The 22,831-nt window shown below is 40.0% G+C and overlaps 1 protein-coding gene across 1 annotated transcript in view; it reads left to right on the top strand.

Annotated features, from left to right (window-relative positions):
• Positions 1-22,831, top strand: part of RGL3 (ral guanine nucleotide dissociation stimulator like 3) — a 958,134-nt gene that overhangs the window by 481,344 nt on the left and 453,959 nt on the right. Inside the window, exon 12 of the mRNA XM_044084617.1 lies at positions 795-827. Within this exon, the coding sequence (XP_043940552.1) occupies positions 795-827 (33 nt within the window). The remainder of the gene's footprint in view (positions 1-794; positions 828-22,831) is intronic.

The following is a 22,831-nucleotide window of genomic DNA, read 5'->3' as shown; positions in this document are numbered from 1 at the left end:
TTGTCTAGGCTTGAATTGTATGTCATCTGCTCCAAGCCTTCTGAATTCCCTTACTTATTCTGAAGCCAATGTTCAATAGAAAGACTATGGGTTGAAGAACTGAAGTAAGACTCAAGTAATATCAAATGCATTTTTAATCCCCCCACTAACATATTTTGGCATAAGCTTCAAGATCACATTTCCTGCATCAGGGTATCACAAGTTATGCACATAGTGACATTAACCTCCCTTGACCATATGGTGCAGCCTGCCTGGGCATATGGCATAATGCTCTCCCCAGCATCCCTTGTATTTCCACTTCAGTCTCATGTTTTCACAAATTTACAGGTAGCTACTATGCATGTAGTCCGGGAGACCACTCAGGAGTCTAGCTCAATTTCTCCAGAGCACCGTCTGGCTAAGTGACTTGTTCCGAGTCACTCAGCAGGCCAAACATAGGCTGAATGATTCAAACCCTGGAACACCGAAAGCAGCTCATTAACAACTCATAGCTTTAATCTTTTGTCTCTTCTGCCAAAATTTATATCGGGGCTTCATACAATGACTCTGCTCTTTGAATGCTAAGGTATTGTCATATTGTCACCATCAGTGCCTGGTGCACATAATTCTTTGGCCACCATAAGGTGGACTTCAGTGATGGTTACTCATAGACTCTGCATAGCTTCTTACTATTGGCTTATAACCCACTTTCAGTTTCATCCACATGCAACTTCTTTATATACCACCATTTGTGTATTTTTAATATCTCTAAAATGCTACATAAATTGCTCATACTTGTCTTATTTTTTTTTTAGAGTGGGCTTATCAACTTTGAGAAGAGGAGGCGGGTGAGTAGATTTTCTTGTAATTTTACAAGAGGCTTTTGCCAATTCTTCATTTCTGTTCAGCAAACAATCTGCAGACATAAATGCAGAATACAATGTATTATCTGTTTTTCAGAAGCAAGAAGATTCATGTGGTTCTCAGCAAACTGTTGGCCCATAACTGATTTCATCTTGTAAATTGCCTATAGCAATTAGTGAACTTATCAGGTTAAGCTGATGCTAAGAAGATGAGACACTTAGAAGTGTGTTTTCTGTTTCTGCTCTGGAAGAGGTACAGATGATTGTTTCTGTGTATCATTATCAAAACAAATATGTGAATGAAGGCTTACTGGGAATACAATAAATGTAGCAAACTAATGTAATATTCTTGTAGCATTACTTCTTTGGGGTATGTCTTTGAAATTTAAGACATTCAGGAAGAATATCATTTATTTCCTTGTGGCATTATCTTCTGGGACTTGGAATGTCTCAGTGGTTCATATTTACTATATGACATCCAAGAAATTAAGTTTTCAGGGAAGGTGCTGAGTGTAAGGACATCCAACCCTCGGTATGGTGGAGACCATGGCTGTCACTGAGAAGTATTAGCAGTAACATTTCAAAACCCCTTTTTATCTTCACAGAAACAGAAACTGATGCTAGATAAGGACCTCTTGGACCCCTTACTCAGCATACATCCTTTGCTTACTTTGGATAAGGTACTTACAACTTCCTTCTCCAGTCATCATTAGCAGAGCTGGATCATGGTCAAATGGGATCCTAGGAAGGGTAATGAAATAGCACCCCCCCATACACACCCATTCCAGTAACCCATTATGTGTCTGTTTCTCTACAATTACCATAAATATTGTTTAAACCTATCAGACTGTGTGTGTACTATCTCCTTCTTTACTTTTACAATGATTACAGAGATTTGGATGTAATTTAAATAAAAATTAAAATTTTAGAGCACAAACCTAATAACCATAAACAAAACAGTCTCACATTGAAAACAGACTTAGGATGAAAAACAATTAACTTCTCTTTCCTGGAAACTCGCATTCATTGAAAATGAATTAAAACTCATTCCTTGAAAATGCATTCGACCACTAGCAGATTGGGCCCAGATTGCTTCAAACCATGTTGCATGTGCTGCACATTTTTAGGACTGTGTCTATGTCATTTAATAAGTTTAGTTTACCTTTCAGATTGTTAGTGCAGCAATATTTCTTAGTGTGTTTCAAATTTATAGTTTTGAACATTTTTTTCCAGTAAGAAATGAACAATGTATGAACCAATAATAGCAGAAATACCCATTTTAGAACATTTCAATAATTAAAAGGCCAAAACGTTGTCTAAATAATCCACCAGTATCTATACTCAGTTACAGCCATTGTATTGACTGTGAACACATCATATATCTGATTATAATAAAAATGGCTACAGTAAATGTATTCCGATTTGCTTTGCACACATGTACACTAGTCCTGCAAAGACAGACTAATGATTTAATTTTTATCAGCTCAGCAGGCCAGTCATTTTCAACCACAGACATTCCCAAACCTAGCAATTATAGCTACTGTACATTGTTGATGTCATATTTGTCAGATGTGTGTCAAAAAATAATGACCAAAGTCACATATTTCAAATTTGTTTCACATAAACACACAGTAGCCAAAGTATTCCAACTTAATTCACCCCCTCAACACACACACACACACACACACACACACACACACACACACACACACACACACACGCACACACATGCACACACACAAACACACACATTCATGTCCCACAGATCCAGATTAAAGGCCGTTTAAAAGTAACCAGATAAGAGCACAAGGTACTTTCATCTACTGACAGCCCACCAGCAACAATTATAGCCACTTTGTTGTCTGTGTCCACCCCTTATTGTTATGAAGAAATAAAATTACACATACTTTATTCCTGGCTTCGGATGACCTACATGAAATTGTATAATGATGTCTAGCACCATACCATAAGATCGAACCATGTGCACTACCATAGACAGAAGAGTGTTTATGAAAGCATAAGAAATATTAACCATCTGATAACTGGTCTACTTCACATGACTGAAAACTCAAAATACTGAATTTTAAGCCATAGACGTGAGGTGTGTTTTCCTTCACCTGTGACTTGCTTGTGATAAAAAAAACATTACTGTAACTTAAAGTGTCGACTGTCAGAATAAAGAAAATAGTGCTGTAGTGATTCTAAATGTGGGTATGTCTCTTTAAATTTTTATGGAACGTATCTAAAGCAATATGGAAGATGTTTTGTACATTCTTGGCAGTAGTGACAGTGTGTACAATACTGTAAGGTAAGTAAAAAGTATATGACCTTTTCCCCACTGTAGTGCGATCCTGGAGTTAGTATATATAGTTAGGGGGGTATGAGGGGCATAACCCCCACCTAGTTTGATTTTATATCATCCGTTTTTTGTTAAGAGTGTAAGTAAGTAGTTTTTAAGTTTTGGAAAGAGTTAGTCTTTGGTGTTGTAAGTGTGCATGTCTATAGCTTAAAATTCAATATTTTGAAATTCCGCATTGTAAGCTTTCAGTATAATGAGACTCAGTCAAATGATTTTTCAGTATTTTGAAAATTAGGTATTGTGGTCTCAGTCAAATGAAATTCAGTATTTTGAGTTTTCAGTCACATAGGTTCATAGGTTCATAGGTAGGTACTAGGCTATTGGCCCTAGGGCCTATACAAGCCTAGCCAAAAAGGTACCCTGGCTTTCGCCACTCAAGAAAATTATTTTCCTGTGCCCCTGTCAAGCAGAAACACAGAAGTGATCCCCAGGGTGAATTTCCTATTACCTATCCAATCATCAAGATTGTTTTTGAAAAGTGCTAATGAGGAGCTCTGTTTGACATAGATAGGTAGTCTGTTCCAGAGTATGGAAAGTCTCTGGGACAGGAATCTATCCCTCCAGCATATTCTGTTTATTGTGGTGACAAGGTTTAGGTCCCTAGAGCGTGTAGCTCGGAGGGATTGGGATTTCTTTAAGAGGAGCATGTCAACAGCTTTGGGTTTGAGATAGCTTTGTATGTTAGGCAGAGATTGCCTCTGATTAGGCGATATGCGACAGAGTAAAGCTGGAGTTTTTTGAGATGGTCTGTGTAAGGCATCTGTTTGAGGCCAGTAATCCTCTCTGTGAGGTATTTTTGCGGCCTTTCCAGTTGTTGTAGATGTCTTGTGAGGTACATACCAAAAGGGGCGTTGTACTCTATAATGGGTCCAATGAGTGATGAGTAGAGGGGAACAATGACCTCTTTTTTTCTGGATGAGAAACCTTTTGTGATGAGGTGTGCCACGTAGAAGGATTTCCTGATCACTGTGGCAATGTGATTATCAAAGGAGAGACTACTGTCCATGAAGTAGATCTATGATAAAAATAGAAGTATGCTGAGTTAATGTGCACAATCTCTGTAGAAGTAATCTAAATTCTACATAAAAGGAAACCAACCTCTGCATTTCAGTACCTCGTCTACAAATGCAGTGAACGCTGCTCTTGAAGAATAAATTGTCTATGATATGTTAAACAAATATGGTGAGCTGGTGATATTGCTATTAAATCTTCTGGACAAGATCAACTATGCAATGGGGAATGGCTGTCAAGCAACAATGACAGGTTCCTAACCAGTAGGCATGTAGCCCTTGAGAACTTAAGGAGTCTAGCCCAAATTCCCACTTGCTGCAAAGCACTGTCTGATTAAGTGACTTGTTCAATGGCACACAGTAGGTAAATGAAGGTGGAAAGATTGAAACCATGCACCCTTGCAACAGGAAACAGCTAATTAAGAAGTGCCAAATGCCAGAGTAACAGTTTTTAATTAAATGCAGAAATTCTTTACAATCTGATCTTGTAGAGAAGACTGTATCACAGTAGCATGAAACAATGACAACATAATGCATGGTGAAGAGCAGGCAGTAATGGTCATCACTCCAAATAATGCAGAGTACAGTACAAATTCTAGACCCAACCCAGTTTGGCTTCATTAAGGGTAGATCATGTTTATTAAACCTAGTATACTTCTTTGAGAAAGTCACGAAAGCCCTGGATGAAGGTAAGACGGTGCATACTGCCTATCTTGACCTAGCTAAGGCTTTTGACACAGTCCGCCACTCAGGTATCACTGGGAAACTCTCCCAGTTGGGGATTAACCCTTACATCACTAGATGGGTAGCCAGTTGGCTCACTAACCGAATACATACTGTCAAAGTTGGTGATTCCACCACTACCAGTAGACCCATTACCAGTTGCATATTGCAAGGGCCTGTACTGGGCCCTTTACTGTTTAGAATCTATTTCTTGGAAGTCCAGGCTAAAGTAGACAGCCTTTGGCTTACCAAATTCGCTGATGATTGCAAATTTGGTGTAGTCATTGATTCTCCCAGTGATGTTCACACATTACAGGAGGGGCTAACATAGACAAATGACTGTTGCCAAAGCCACGGTTTAAAACCAAATGCAAAAATGTGCATTATTATCCCCTTTGGCAAAGTGGAATTCAGAGCTAATTACAATATTGACAGCATCCCCCCTAAGTTCAAACCCAATGGTGCGAGATCTGGGAGCACAGGCAAATGGCAGTCAGAACTTCGACCACCGATTTTCCACAGTGGAAAGGAAATCCTTCTATGTTGCTCTTCTCATAAGTAAGGCCATCACATCTAGGCCTAGGGATGTTATAACTCCACTGTACTCGATCCTCATCAGACCATTAATAGAGTACAATGCTGCCTTCTGCATGTACCTCACCAAACACCTGCAGCAGCTAGAGAGACCCCAGAGGTTTCTGACCAAGAAAATACAGGGCCTCCAAACCATGACTTATGTGGATAGTCTGAAAACCCTGTCACTGTACTGTGTATCATATAGTCTGCTGAGAGATGACTTGTGCCTGGCTTACAGGGCAGTCTCTGACCCTGCCCTGATGGATATGTTGCACATCTGCAAGTCAAATGGCACAAGAGTCACTCACTCTAGGGATCTTAACCGAGCCTGTGACATTAACAGGACATGTTGGAGAGACAGATACATCTCCCAGAGATTGCCATTACTCTGGAATAAACTTCCGATTCACATGAAACAGAGCCCCTCACTGAACCTATTCAAGCACAACCTGGACAAATGGATGGGAAACTGCAAATTCAGCCCAGGGGTGGCAGCCATGTCCCTCATGGGCAAGGGGGCTTATCATAGACTCACTCTGTGGATTACGTCCATCTAACCAAAGGCAAATGAGGCAATTTGGGAATAACATGGCTAGGCTTGTAAGGGATCTAGGGCCACTAGCCTAGTAACCTCCTATGAACCTGTAAAAACACTGTCAATATTCAACAGAACATGGAAACCAAGGATCACATCTAAATAACATGTCTCATGATGCTATTTTTTACTACAATCAGTTTCCTTCCTTTAAACCATAGCACCAAATGACTGGCAGTAATCCTCAGTGATTTAGCAAATGTTAATGATGTTTTCCATTTGGTGTGGAGGATTTAGACTCTTGCCTTTAGTACTTAAGGTACAAAGTTTGAGCAATCTGCTTAACAAGCTGGTACTCCTGACTGAGGCATCACATACACATTTAATTTATAAAATTATCTGATACATGCTAACTAACTTTACTATAGTCATAATCATAGGGAAGCCAGCACTAATACATGTATGTATATGTGCAGATCTATATTCCTTATATATATATATATATATATATATATATATATATATATATGTGTGTGTGTGTGTGTGTGTGTATAAAACTGTATAAATCTGTATATATGTATAAAATATGCACACACACACACACACACACACAGACACAAACACACTTGAAGATCCAGAGATATATACACACTCACAGAAAGAGAGAGACACATATATAGTTTCAGGGCAGTTTGTCAGAATCTCTCAGTTGACAGCTATTTGCAGTTTTACAGCTCACTAAAATCATGTACATTTGAATAGTGTTATAGCTGAATCTGCAGTGGTAGAACAAAGCACTTTGTGTGTTATTGCTGTTTCTTGGTGGTTGTACGACCATGGGTTCATATACATACATACACACAAGTGGCTCCTTTCACAGGGAAAGGATTTTGTCAGTCTGGTTTTGGTTAATTGAAGATTCGGAGATTTCAGCTCGGGTAAGTAAAATTTGATGTAATGTACTTTCTTTTAAAGAAAGTAAATCTATATATATATATATATATATATATATATATATATATATATATATGTTAATAGATTAGTGCTAGATTGACTGCTCTTGTGGGCCATTTTAAGCCCAGCAAATCACTCCATGTAAAAAACCAAACCCTGCACATTGTGTCTGTAAGTTAAACACCTTAATCGTTATGCCAACACATAAAGCACTTTTCTTTATAATTTAGTTTGTATGATGGGTTTATGTTAGTTGCTGTATGTGAGGTTGGTATTTTTGTTTTGCTGAACACAAATGGAAGCTGTGAGTTTTCCTTTTGTAATTTGTTTTGTTTATATATATATATATATATATATATATATATATATATATTCATGTAGTTGACCTGAAAAGACACATACCTATCTATATCTATATCTCTCTCTCTCTCTATATATATATATATATATATATATATATATATATATATATATATATATATATATATATATAGGTTCATAGGTTCATAGGTTGGTACTAGGCTATCGGCCCTAGGGCCTATGCAAGCCTAGCCATAACAATTCCCTGGATATTTCTTCCCACAATATTTACTTCTCTAGACCCCTGTCTAGCAGGGAGACTGACATGATCCCCGGGGTGAATTTCCTATCTCCCATCCAATCATCAAGGTTCCTTTTGAAAAGGGCCAATGAGGTGCTCTGCTTGACATGTATGGGCAGTCTATTCCAGAGTATGGGGAGTCTCTGGGTCAGGAACCTATCCCTCCAGCATGTTTTGTTCATTGTGATGACAAGGTTTAGATCCCTGGAGCGTGTGGCTCTGAGGGACTGGGATTTCTTTAAGTGGAGCATGTCCAACAGCTCAGGGTTTGACATGGCCTTGTATGTTAAGCAGAGATTGCCTCTGAGTAGACGATATGCCACAGAGTATAGCTGGAGTTTTTTTAGATGGTCAGCATATGGCATCTGCTTTAGGCCTGTGATTCTTTTAGTGATGTATTTCTGTGGCCTTTCCAGCTGTTGCAGATGTCTTGTGAGGTACATACCAAACTGTGCATTATACACTATAATGGGTCTAATGAGGGATGAGTACAGTGGGACAATGACCTCCTTTTATCTGGATGAAAAGCCCTTAGTGATGACGTGTGCCACATAGAAGGATTTCCTGACTGTTGTGGCAATGTGGTTATCGAAAGTGAGACCACTGTCCACCTGTGTCCCTAAATTTCTCATCACACTTTCGATGTTTAGTGTCCTGCCACCTATGTGATAATTCATGGGTACATGTTTTTTTTCCAAAGGGGATAACTATACATTTCTTGGCATTAAGCTTGAGCCCATGGCTCTGGCACCAGGCATCTGTTTCTGTAAGGCCCTTTTGTAGAATATCCACATAATTTGGGGATTCAATAATGGCTCCCAGTTTGCAATCATCTGCGAACTTTGTTAGCCAGAGTCCCTTAGTGTTGGCCTGTACTTCAGAGAAGTAGATGCCAAACAAGAGGGATCCCAGGACTGAACCCTGAGGTACTCCACTTGTCACTTGTCTGGAGCTGGATTTGGAGTCGGCTACTTTTACAGTCTGGGTTCTGTCAGTAGGCCAGTTGTCAACGCATCGAGTGACGTAGGGATTTATGCCCAGCTTAATAAGTTTATCTATGATTCCAGAGTGGGGGATGGTGTTGAAGGCCTTGGCAAGATCCAGATAGGCTGTGTGGACTGCCTTACCCTCGTCCACAGCTCTGGAGACTGATTTGAAGAAGTCAATCAGATTCAGGAGACAAGATCAGCCCTTTACAAACCCAAACTGGGTGGGGTCCAGTGTTTGAAGGTTGCCAATATCTTTGTTTATAAGTTCCATGATAATGCATTCCCTGACCTTGCAGATCAGGCTTGTCAGACTGATGGGATGGTAGTTCCTGGGCGGATCCCCCCTTGTGGAGTGGGATACTGTAGCTGTGTGCCACTCAGTGGGCACAAAGCCTGAGGTGAGGCTATGAGTAAACATGACACTTAGGTGAGGTGCCATTTCATTTTGTAGTTCATGTAGTACACAGCTTGGGATGTCATCTGGTCCCATGGATGCTGTATTCTTAGCTTTGGAGAGTGCAGTTTCTACCTGTGTGGCCATGATTATCGGAATTTGGCAATCTTTTGGTATTGAGATGGGCCCATTAAGGGGTGAGAGAGCGGTGAAGTTGGCACTAAATCGATCTGCCAGGATATTGGCAATATCCTTGGGATCAGTATATTTAATGCCATTCTGTTGTAGCTCAGAGCAGATCTGAGCATTGCCATTTAGATTCTTGACATAACTATAGAATGCCTTGTGGTTGTCTTTGGAATCTTTGGCAATTTTATTTTTGTAACTAGCTTTTGAGGATTTTATGAGGGATCTCAGCTTCTTACTGTGGCTGGTGAGAGAGTTTTTTGCATCCTGTTGTATAGTTTGTTTATAGCAGGGGACCACCAGATTGGCTTCCTTTTTTTGGAGAAGAGCATCTTGGTTCTATTTGGGATGGCACGATTCATGCACGAGTGGATATGCTCGTACGGTGCCTTAGTGTAGGATTCTGCAGTCGAACTTTCAGATCCCGTCTGCATGAGTGTCGGGAAGTTTGTCACTTCTGACTTCATTATCATGAAGTTGGCTTTGGAGAACTATTTTAAGGAGGTTTCCTTACTGGGGGGTGGGATGTGGATGTCAAGAGTGATTTGCTTATGGTCAGACCTGACCAATGAGGTGGTGACCACTGATGTGGAGCATCTATCTCCTATGTTAGTAATGACCAGGTCTAGGATATTGAAGCCCCTGGTGGGACAATGGATTAGTTGATCCAGGGCATTGGAATTTATGAATTCCAAGAACCGTTGGGAAAAGGAGTTGGTACCCGAGTAGTTTTCCTAGTTAATGGTAGGGTAGTTGAAATCACCCAGTGTTAAGGTGTTTGGTTGTATCTTAATAATTTCTAGTATGTTTAGAAAGGTGTAGTGAGAATCTTGGGGCAAGGTGGGGATCTGTAGTAAGATACAATTTGGATTGCAGTCTTATCTAGTGTTAGTTGCACCTGGAGAATTCCAGATGCATTGTGTTGGGCAACTAGCCTGGAGGTGTGAATATCCTTGGTGAATATGGACACTCCCCTACCTTTACTGTTTCGGCCTTGGTTTTGTGGCCGAAAAGTGTGGTAAGAGTTGTAGCCTGGTATTGCAGGGGTGCTCTCTGGAGCCTTGAACCAGGTCTCAGTTACTGCATATTTATCTATGTTCTCCATTTTTAGGAGTGCCTCGAGAGAGTGCATTTTGATATTTAGACTTCTAGCATTGAGTAGCATTACCTTCAGATTTTGCATGCTTGTATCTGTTACGGTGGTGGTTTTATCCTTTGAACCTTGCCTAAAAAAGTCACTATAGGGGTGGGAAGAGCTTTAGCCAGTAACCTGAATCCCAGGGGTGACAGGTGCAGACCATCTCTGGAAAAGCATCGTGGTTTGTCGGTCATGTCTTCCTAGGCAGACAAATACTAGATCCCCTTTGAATGACACCAGAAGCTTAGCCAACTGTTGAAGTCAATCATTTTGTCCTTATACTGTGGTATTATTCTGGGCGAAGGCAGGATGCTACTCAGGGCTAGGGTCATACCTGCCTGGGCCACATGATCCAAGAGCTCTTCCATGTCTCTTTTCATGTAGTCCAGGGAAATACATCTCAAGTCATTCACTCCAGCATGGACAACGACAGAGTCGTATTTGTACTTGTTGTGGAGTGACTTGAGTGCATGCGTTATGTGGCAGATTCTGGCACCCGACAGGCAGCTGACTGTAATTTTCTCCTTGTTCAGCCTGGTGAGTGGGACATCAGTGTGCCTGACTATAGAGGCACCTATGATTAAAGTGCTGGGTACATTGTCTTGCCTTAGGGGCTGTTGTTGGGTGGCACACTGGTGTTGTGAGCTATATGTCACTTTGGTTGTGACTGGTGTTTGTTTGCGTTTCAGTTTCGGAGGTCCTTGTTGCTTGGACAGGTTAATGTTAAGAGCCTCCGCATATGTGAGTTTAGTGTTGCTATGTGTGGGTGTTGATGGTGTGGGTTTTGAAGGGCTATGAGTTGCTAGAGGTATAGTGCAGGTGTTAACTTTCTCCTCTTGGCTGTCTAGCACAATCTTGTCCAGAGAGAGCTTTGCTTCCAGTTTGGCTATGTAAGTGCATCTCTCGCAGGTTGTAGTGTTGGGTGGTAGGAGGAGAGGATTGTCTGTGTACATGAGGCAGTTGCCGCATTACCCCAGTATGCCCAGATTCACCATGTGGACAGGAGAAATTACTGGAAGCTCTACCTTGGACATGCCTGTTTAGGTGCTTTTTTTGTAAAGTTTAAGAGCTGTTTTCCCTTACCTTTGCAAGGTACTTTGCAATTATAGGCTGTTTAGTGCCTACGATTAATTTCTCCTTATTGACAAGGAGAGTTGAGTGCTTGTATCAGTTTCAGGCTTCCTAATACTTTCCAGCAGGTTCTAGAGCAAGTGCTAGTCACAGGGCTTCAGATTTTAGTGCTACTACTCAAAAACCAGCTAGTTCTAAGGAAATTTTAAAGAGCAGACTTTCTGGCACCTGGAATAGTATAATTGTAGCCTTGCAGTGCTGCACGATGTTAAAAATGTGCAAACACACATGTTTTTAAGCCAGAAAGTTGAAAGGGATAGAAGTCAGCCCAAAAAGGTAATACAATTACAATTTCAGAGCTGGAAACCACTCCTCTAGCGTTAGACAGGCAGTACAATGCTCACCACTCCCACTGGTAAGCAGTAGGACTTCCCTCTACCACAGCAAAGTCTGGATAGCACTGGACACAGAAAATAAAATCCTGAGACAAGCAAAGCCTGGGATATGGACTGGCTAGGATAGTGGGAAACGAGCAAACAAGATAGTATTTTTTTGTTGAAACAGGCTAAACAATGCAATAATACAGTAAATAAACACAGAAAAGGCTGACACACGAGTGTGTAGTCCTAAACAGTAAATGCAATTAAAACTCTACAAAATTAGCAATTTAAAACTTTTTAAATGAAGCAAGGCAAGTGCACAACTGAAAAACAATTTAAGAGGCAGTAATACAGCAGAGTAAGTAGCTAGTCTACATATACAGAGAAGTCTATATATACAGAAAAGCAGCTAAAACACACAAACAATTCAGATGCAGTGCAACCTAGAGCACATGAGTTGTAGCAATATTAAGGCAATTACAGTTATAATAAATGCGCTAAAATATACTCTGTATTTCCAAAATGTTTGAGAAGCACAGTCAGAACACAAGGAGATTCAGGCAAATTTTTTTTAATATAATATAATATAATATAATATATATATATATATATATATATATATACATATATATATATATATAAATATATATAGATATATATATATATATATATATATATATATATATATATATATATATATATATATATATATAATATTTGGGTCTATATTAGAACACGAACTTTCAAAATTTTGAGTGTTCTAATATTGACCCTTTTTCATCGAACGCTGAAAATATTGAAGAAACAGAAAATCACATTTTTTCCTAGGAAAGAATTTGGTTATCCATTTCTGTTGCTTTGGTATTTTCAGCGCTGTGGTGGAAAGTTACGGGTTGGGTTATGGTAAGTGTGAGATTGTGTGGATGTGAGGGTTAGGGCGGGGTAGGTGAGTTAGGGTTAGGGCGCGGGTGATGTGACTGTGCAATAGTGATAGACCTTAGGGTTAGGGTTTGGGTTAAGGTAAGTGGATAGTTAGTGGTGTATGTATAGTTTGGTGTAGGGTTAGGTGTAAGAGTTTAGGTGTATGTGTGTTGATTGCTGTTTGTTAGGTGTGCTTGTGTTGTGTATATGTGTTTTGGAAGAGCAAATTTTTCCCTAGGAAAAAATTTGCTGTTCTGTATGTTCGATGTTTTAAATTTTCGATTAATAGGGTTCGATATTAAACACACGAACTTTTGAAAGTTCAGTGTTCTAATATAGACCCTAATATATATATATATATATATATATATATATATATATATATATATATATATATATATATATATATAGGTTCATAGGCGAGTACTCGGCTAATGGCCTTAAAGCCTTTACAAGCCTAGCTCATAGGATTGCCCTGGCATTGTGCCGCCCGACATTAGTTTCTAGTGCCTCTATCGGGCAGAGCCACTGAAGTGATTCCCAGGGTGAATTTTCTATTTCCCATCCACTCGTCAAGATTTCTCTTGAAGAGGGCTAGTGAGGTGCTCTGCTGGATGAGTACTGGAAGTCTGTTCCAGAGCATGGGCAGTCTCTGGGTTAAGAACCTGTCCCTCTAGCATGTTCTGTTGATTGAGGTAATAAGGTTGAGGTGTCTGGCGCGTGTGGTGCTGAGGGATTGGGATTTCTTTAGAGGTAGCATATCTATCAGGTTGGGTCAGACATGACTTTGTAAATTAAGCAGAGATTGCCTTTAAGTAGGCGATAGGAGACAGAGAATAAGTGGAGTTTTTTGAGTCTGTCCATATAAGGCATGTGTTTAGGCCCAGTATCCTCTTTGTGAGGTACTTTTGCGGTCTCTCCAGTTGTTAGAGGTGTCTGGTGAGGCACATGCCAAATGGGGCATTGTATTCAATGATTGGTCTTATGAGGGAGGAGTAGAAAGAGTCGATGACCTCCTTTTTCCTGGATGCGAAACTCTTAGCAATGAAATGTACCACATAGAAGGACTTTCTGACCACAGTGGCTATGTGGTGGTCAAAGGAGAGGTTGCTTTCAACCTGTGTTTCCAGGTCTCTTATGACACCTTCAGTGTTCAGTGGATCGCCATCGATGTGGTAATTCATGGTCACTGAGTTTTTTCCAAAGGGAATGACGACGCATTTTTTGGCATTGAGTTTAAGGCCATGGTTGTGGCACCAATCGTTGGTCTCGGTGAGGCCTTTTTGTAGGATGCTTACATCACTTGGGGAGTTAATAATGACTCCCAGCTTGCAATCGTCTGCAAACCTGGTCAGCCAGAAACCCTTTGTGTTGGTCTGGACTTCAGAGAAGTAGATGACAAACAGGAGGGGACCCAGGATCGATCCCTGTGGGACTTCACTCGTGACTATGGTTGGGAGTCTGACTTGGAGTCTGCTACTCTATAAATATATATATATATATATATATATATATATATATATATATATATATATATATATCTGTATGTGTGTGTGTGTGTGTGTGTGTGTCTGTGTGTATCTATATGGTAGTCACTATTTCTGTTGAACAACACTTTTGTCAACATCTGTTTAGTTGATGCAATTTGATTGACCAAACAGATGGTTGACAAATACTGACAAAAGTAGCAAATCAGACAGTTCTTGTGGTTGGGGAACTTACCCTTTCCTTGAGAATTGTGCAGTCTTGAAGTTAGAATATAAAATTAACAGTGAGTATGGGAGTGTGATTTTTTTTTTTTTAGTTTAGTTTAAATATTTTGCATGTACCAAGACTGATGTTCAGTGCATGCATAATAGTGTGTCAATGTGAATAATTTCGATCATTTGGTGTCGGCTTTATTCACGTCGATAAATGTACTGTTCAGTAAATGTAAGTAAATTATACATATATGTATATGCAACCAAAAAAGAAAAAGTCCAGCACCACACATTTAAAGTGAAATCATCACAGAATTAATGATCAAATGTACCGAAACTGGACTGTGGTTTCACTGCCTTAGCAGCATCTTCGGAGCACATCTAAATATATATAGATATATACATATAGAGGTATGTAGATATATAGATACAGATTTATATCTATAGAGAACATACACTCTGACACTCCCAAAAACATGCTAGCCCACATAAAACAACCCTACACCCATATCTACACTTAGTTAACTTCAAAATGGTAAAGTAGATAGATACAAATTAGCATAAACACATACCCAATTTACCATATACTACAATGTAGTTAAATAAATATAAAACTTCATACTATACACACAAAAGCAACATGTACAACACCCTCTAAAATCAACCCTCTAAAATTAACAATTTGCTGTTATTAGAATAGAAGAGTTAAAATAAAGGAATAAGAATGAAACGTAAAACACTAACCACAAAATCACCAGTCAGAAGACAGTATTAGCAGTAAAAGAGATCAGATCAGATTTCAGTTGTCTAAACTAAATAACATTACTCTACACATACTGAAGAAATTACCTCAGAATTAGAATATAAAGCCATCTTTTAAGACACCTCATTTATAAGAAAACAGTGGAGACTACCTAAAATCCTATTCAGTAGAAACGTAGGCAGCATGATTAAAGTGTTCCATTATCCCCACTGGTGTGTGACTTCAGATTTTAAAGTATATGTATATGAGTGTGGGGGGGTACAGCAAGAAACTCTGAAAGTGCTCCCAGAGTGCTACCATTCAGTCATCTGTCTCTCTCTCTCTCTCTCTATATATATATATATATATATGTGTGTGTGTGTGTGTGTGTGTGTGTGTGTGTGTGTGTGTGTGTGTGTGTGTGTGTGTGTGTGTGTGTAGGTATGTATCATACCCCTATATGTGTAAACTGGCTAAGAACATGGCAACAGTTACCTGCCTTTCTAGAACCAGGAACAGGGCTGTGAAATGGGCTATTGGATTCCTCCATCCATACAAATACAATTATGTGTTTGTTTAGTGTCTACATCTTCAGACCTACTGGCAGTTGTGGAGAGGAGTCAGTATTTGTGAAGGATACCATCACCTCAAAACAGATTCTTTGGGGCACTAAATTTGAACTTCTAAGTGCCCAAATCACTCTAGAAAAAGATGAATTACCACTAAATAGCTAGCTATTGAACACTCTCCATGTCTCCTTCTGATCATGATACCTATCTTAACACCTTGGTTGTAATCCTATTAAACCCCAATACCTTTCTTAGGGTCTATATTACATAGTCGAAGTTCCGTAACTTCAACTGACATATGTTTGAACACATATGTCTGAAGTTACAGAACTTCGAGTATCAATAAAAAAATAAAAAAATAAAATAAAATAAAATAAAAGGGTATATGCAGGAGAGCAAGCCCCCCTGCACCCCACACCCCACACTCTTTAAATATACCAACTCTGAGGTCACGCTACATTGCAGTAAAGGAAATTTTTCCTTTACTGACTGCACTGTAGCACGACCTCGGAGTTGGTATATTTAAAGAGTGGGGGGTGTGGGGGGTGCAGGGTGGCTTGCTTCCCTGCATGTATGCTTTTATTTTGTTTTTCCTTTTGTTTTTATTTTTTTATTGATACTCGATGTTCCGTAACTTCGGACATATGTGTTCGAACATATGTCAGTCGAAGTTACGGAACTTCGACCATGTAATATAGACCCCCTTTTTTAGGGGGACTTGAACTATCTGTAAATTAACTGTGTGATGTACACTACTAATGGTTTCTATATTGAAAACTCGAACATTGACTTACCCGAACACGTAAACGCCGACACGTCTTCATCGAACCTCAAAAACTTCAATCATCCTGAAGCGCGAAATCCAAAACGTCGATTTGTCATGGTTGGCCCTTCTGCGGTATAGCACCGTAAAGTAAGTGTGCAATAGTTACGGACCTTAGGGTTAAGGTAAGTGCATAGACGGTAATGTATGTTAGATTTAGTATAGGGTTAGAAGTAGGGTTTCATTAAGTGTATGTGTGTGGATCATTTAGTTTGTTTGGGTATAGCTTTTTAAGGTAAGTGTGCTGTAGTTACGGACCTTAGGGTCAGTGTGCGGGTTAAGTTAAGTGCATACTTGGTGGTATATGAAAGATTTAGTGTAGGGCTAGAAGTAGGGTTTAGTTTAGGGTTAGAAGTAGGGTTTTGTTTAGTGTATTTATGTGGTTTATTTAGTTAGGTAGTATGTAGCGGGTGGTGGGATGGGACAACTATAATATTTTGAGTTTTTGAATTTCGCGGTTTAGGGCGTTCGATGTATTTGCGGTTCGCGGAATATGTGTCGGCATTTAGGTGTTCGGGTAGGTCAACGTTCGAGTTTTCAGTATAGACCTTACTAATGTTTGGCATCTTCAATGCTACCTTGACATTAAGAGTGTGAATTCTGTCTTGCAAACATTTAACCATTCTAGTAGGGACCCTAATTCCTTTGATCTCACCCTCATAAATATGGCCAGTTTTTGCACAGCTCCATATGTATCATTCTCTCTTGTTAAATCATACTATCAAACAGTGACCTTTAAATTGAAATTGGTGATACTTCCCTTGCAAATGTCAATATTTCAGGACTTCTTAGAAGTAAATCGTCTTTAATCAATGAATGACCTAAGCATTGTTAAAGCCACTGTCTACTCCAAGTTAAATAGTTATATTGATAAGGCAGTCCTTATCCACACCCAATATAATGACAGCATTTAAAAGCAAATGCCTATACCATCATAGACAACATTACATAATGATAATAACTATATCAATCTTAGGAGTACACGTATGTAATGTAGTAAAACACTTTAATGAACTAATAGAAAGCTCAATGCTGAATATGAATTTAAAATAGCCACCAAAACTAAAAATAACTACAAATCTTTTTTTAACTGTATCATGAAGTCAAGACCTAACACCCAACAATGTTCAGAGCTATAGTCCACAATAATACTACCCACTCTGACCCAAAGGAAGTGGCTAATATCCTAACTGACAGATTTAGTGCAAGTTGTCCTCCCATAGTTATAGCTACTCCACAGATTCTACAATCCCAGCCACTCCCTGTAATTACTATGGAACAAGTCCTCTTAGCCTTCTCAAAAGCTTGGAACACCTGCATCCATGTACCCTGATAATATTCTGGGTTGCCTGATTGTCAGTGTCAAGTGTGGCTTATCTAAACCCCCTACTTAACCTCTTTAATCTAAACAGACATTCTAATGCCATTTTACAAGAATGGCCCGGCCATGGACCCTGATAACTATAGCCCTATTAGTCTCAGTACTATGCAGAGGTATGGAATGCGCTATCTCAGATCTCATTAATCTGGACTTGACAGTACCACCTATAAAATTATCCAGAATCCATCTGCTTGTCCAGCACTAAATAACGTTCTACACAATTATGCTTTTAATCAATCATTATGGTACATTGACCAAAAACTCTTGTGTATACACAAACTATCAAATCTGCTGGGCATTGTCTGTACTCGTACCATGCTGCTAAGGCCAACAACTCCTTATCTCTGTCCATCAGGTCAATACCGTCCCTCCCATTCTTCAAAACCATTCAAAAAGACTTCCTAGCCAACAGCTGGCTCTGTTCTTGCTCAACACCAGGATAAAGTAAATCCCTAAATACCACAAATACCTAGTCATACTTTACATAGGATCATAAGATCATAGGAGGTTACTAGGCTAATGGCCCTGAGGCCCTTACAAGCCTAGCCAAAAAAGAAGCCTCAGTCAGCACCTGTCACCCATGTTAGTGAGGAACACAGGTGGAACCCCTGGGACAAATTTGTAGTTTCCCATCCACTCATCAAGGTTGCACTTGAAGAGAGTCAGGGAGGTGCTCTGTTTGACGTGTATGGGAAGTCTCTTCCAGAGATGGGGCAGCCTCTGGGAGACAAGCCTGTCTCTCCAACAGGTTTTTTTGATGTCGCTTATTAGATTCAGGCCTTTTGAGTGGGTAGTGAGTGTGGAGTTAGACTTACAGATATGGAGCATCTCTAGTAGTGCAGGGTCTGAGATTGCCTTGTAGGCGAGACACAGATCACCCCTGAGCAATCTGTACGATACCAAGAAGAGTGATAGTGATTTGAGCCTGTCTACATAGGATAGGTGTTGGAGGCCATGAATTCTCTTTGTGAGTTATTTCAATGGCCTTTCCAGCTGGTGCAGATGTTTGGAGAGGTACATCCCAAATGGCGCGTTATACTTAATTATTGGTCTAATGAGGGGAGTATAGAGAGGTAATAAGCTCCTTTTTTCTAGATGCAATCCCTTTACTTATGAGATGAACCAAGTAAAAGGCTTTTCTAACCACTGCCGCTACATGATGGACAAATGTGAAGTTGTTATCAACCTGACTGCCCAGGCCACTCACCACAGGTTGTGTGCTTAGGGGGTTGCCATTGATGTGATAACCAGTAGGGGTTGTGTTTTTGCTGAATGGTATGATGATACTTTTTGTGCATTTAGCTTGAGGCCATGACTTTGGCACCAGTCATTAGTTGCTGTGAATCCGTCTTGCAGTATGTTAACATCATTTCGGGAGTCAATGACAGCACCCAACTTACAGTCGTCCTCAAACTTGGTCAACCACAGGCCTTTTGTCTTTGTCTGCATCTGTAGATGCCAAACAGTAGGGGTCCCAGGATAGTTCTCCGGGGAACTCTGCTACTGACAGGACTGCTATCAGAGGTGGAGGTGCTTATTTTGACTTTGAGGGTCCTGTCAGTGAGCCAGTTGGCCACCCACCTGATGAGATAAGGATTTATGCCAAGTTGTGTTAGCTTTTCGATGATGCCTGAGTTGGGGATTGTGTCAAAGGCCTTGGCCAAGTCAAGGTAAGCTGTATGTACTGACTTTCCCTCATCCAGGGCCTTGGTGACAGTCTCAAAGAAGTCAACCAAGTTCAACAGACAAGATCTGCCCTTGACGAATCCAAACTGGGTGGGGTCTAGTGCTTGAAGATTGCCTATGTCCTTGTTTATGAGATCCATAATAATAAGCTCCATGGCTGTACAGGTCAGACTTGTCAAGCTAGTGGGGCGATAGTTTCCAGGGTCAATAGTGGCACCACCTTTGTGCAAGGAAATGACAATGGCAGTTCTCTACTCTGCTGGAATGAAGCCTGTACTTAGACTGTAGCTGAATAGCATGCTCATGGCAAAGCCAGTTCTTGCTGGAGATGGTGTACAATACACCCTGGGATACTATCAGGTCTTATGGAAGCTGTGTTCTTTGCCTTGGATAGGGCCTGTAACATTTGATCTATGGAGATGTGATGTGTGGGACAAGTATCAGAGATGTCGAAAGGGCCCTTGGGGGGGGCAGGGGGTGAAGTTTGCACTGAACCTATCTGCTAGCAGGTTGGCTAAGTCAACAGGATCTGTGTAAGTGATATTGTTAAGTACTAATTCAGAACACACCTGGGCTTTGCCAAAGAGGTTCCTGACGTAACTGAAGAAGACTTTTATGGTTTCCCTTTGTTATGGAGGTTAGTTTCAATTCATAACTGGCACTGGAGGGTTTCACTAGTGATCTAATTTGCTTGTTGAGGCTAAGGAGGGAGTTTTTCCAATTTGGAATTTGTTCCTTTTTACCCTTGGACAACAGTTTCTTCTTTTTGTTGTAAAGCCTGTTGATAGAGGATGCCCACCAGACAGGTTTGTGTTTCCTTGAGGAGTTGATTTTAGTTCTGTTGGGTATGGCTGAGTCCATGCAGTTGTACAGGTGCTTGTATACTGCATTGGCATACTGTTTAGCATAGTTGTCTGCATCCTCTGAGGGGGGCGGTGGTGTAAAGCTGTAGATACCCTCCCTTAGGAGATTGCAGTCAGCTTTGAGAAGTTTTTTAGCTTGATTATGTCTGGGAGGTTGGGTGGAATAGAAACTTTGAATGAGACAGCCCGATGATCTGATCTCACCAAGGAAGAACACACTATGGGAGTGGTACATCAATCGCCCATGTTGGTGAGAACCAAGTCCAGAATGTTATCTCCCCTTGTGGGGGATGAGACGAGCTGGTCTAGTGTGTTAGAACTGGTGAAGTCGAGGAATCATTGAGAGATTGCATTAGTGCAAGAACAGTTCACCCAGTTTATGGTGTGGTAGTTGAAGTCACCAAGGATCAGGGTGTTAGGGGGTACTTTGATGGAGTCAAGTAGATCCAGGTAAGAAGAATGGGTATCTTGAGTCATGGAGGGGAGTCGATAGCTAGCTATAACTTGGATGGGTGCCTTGCCAACTGTCAGTTGTACCTGGAGTAGTTCCAGTGCATCATGCTGGCAAACTAGTCTGGAGGTATTACTGTCCTTAATGAAGATAGAGGCTCCACCACCCTTAGTCTTCCTGACTCTCTTTACTCTCCCTTCATCATTCACTTTCTTACTTCTATCAATATATCTCTACAGACTTTTTGTTTAAATATACCATAAGTCTACTTTTCTCTCACTTAGTATTGAAATTCCTGTTTACATTATACTAACTTACCTTTAATTTCTCTATAAACTGGCTAAAATTTCTATAACTATTAAATTGTTGTCACGTAACTTGTATCTATTCTAAATCAATGTTTTCATATTGTGTCTTATTTAGTATAATTATTTAAACTGCATTTGTTTTTTGTATTATTTTTAAAGACTAAAAAATTATTGTTCTTGTGACGCTGGTGCACTGGTCCTATAATCAAGGAGCCTCAATCACCACCACTAGCACCAGTGAGGGCGTGTACACTGGGGGGATAACAAGTCCACACACAGTAAAGTACAATTTCCCTTGAGAACACACAGAAATCACAGTCAGTCTGGGGCTGGTTTCTCCATTTCTTTCCAGATTCCCAATAAGACTCCCCACTGGCACAGCTATAGGGTCCAGATCTCAGCCTAGTGGTCAAGCTAAAACCTCCAGCATCCTCTCTGTCCAACCAGTGTGTCATGTCCCTGACCAAGTAGCTGACACACACACACACACACACACACACACACACACACACACACACACACACACACACACACACACACACACACACACACACACACACACACTTTGAGATATGAGGTATATACAAACACATAGACTCTCCTGGGGAAGGCTGACACAGGTTATCCAGCTATGCCCCCTTCTCTCCAGACTATAAAGTAGAAATCACTGCCACCAACCACTATTATCAGCTACTATAAGGCCCTTACCAAAGCGTGACCAATTTCACTGTAGACCATTACTGTTATCCAAATAGTAAGTGTGACTGAGCAGCAAGACTACTGGAGTGGCTTGGACAGCATTGCCAAATACATGCAATGTATTCTAAGAGCTTAAATTATCTCTACGCAAAACAGCCACGGTTGACAGGTTTAAAAATATTTAATAATAAATAATAAAAATACAAGACAAATCTCATCAATGCAATACAGCGCTAATCAAGAGTTCAGAGATCACAGGAAACTTTTAAAACAATATTGTAGGATAGTTTGACATAAATATATAAAACAGCTAGGCTAATCTGGCTATATTCCTATCTAACTCTAAGAAAAATACTAAGTTCTGAATAACTACTTACATAGAGAGCAAAGCAAGTGCCTGGTGAGTTGTTATCAGCTTTAGACAAAATCCAAAATGCCCAAATCTTTTTCTCTGATATAGTCTTAAATTGATATACACATTACTGTTGAGTCGTTTCACATTACATCATTTTTGACACCTCTGCTGGAGTTTCTCAGGCTCACAGAACTCAAAATTGAACATTTATTTGTAATCCTGCACCTGCCAGGAAACCACAACAATAAAGAACACTTTACATATAAAACCTAGTAAATTTAACATTTATTTGTAACCCTGCACCTGCCAGGAAACCACAGCAATAAAGAACACTTTACATATAAAACCTAGTAATTAACTGTTGTCCTAAGACAATAGAAAGAATTTCTTAGTCCAGACATACTGTTTCCGAGGTCCAGACATACTGTTTCCGAGCTTGAGATCAAACAGTCACAAAATTCTTCACTTATCAGCTTTCTTCCAGTAGGGTGCACTGTGGCTACACTTTTGAATCTTAGAACATATAACACAGTTTTCTTACATTTAGTTTTCTTACATTTGCAAAAACACGCCTG

This window comes from Protopterus annectens, chromosome 9.part0 (assembly GCF_019279795.1).
Source record: "Protopterus annectens isolate FY-2018-M chromosome 9.part0, PAN1.0, whole genome shotgun sequence".
NCBI classification, from domain to species: domain Eukaryota; kingdom Metazoa; phylum Chordata; order Ceratodontiformes; family Protopteridae; genus Protopterus; species Protopterus annectens.
The sequence above is the reverse complement of the archived record's forward strand: the minus strand, read 5'-3'. Positions and strand labels throughout refer to the sequence as shown.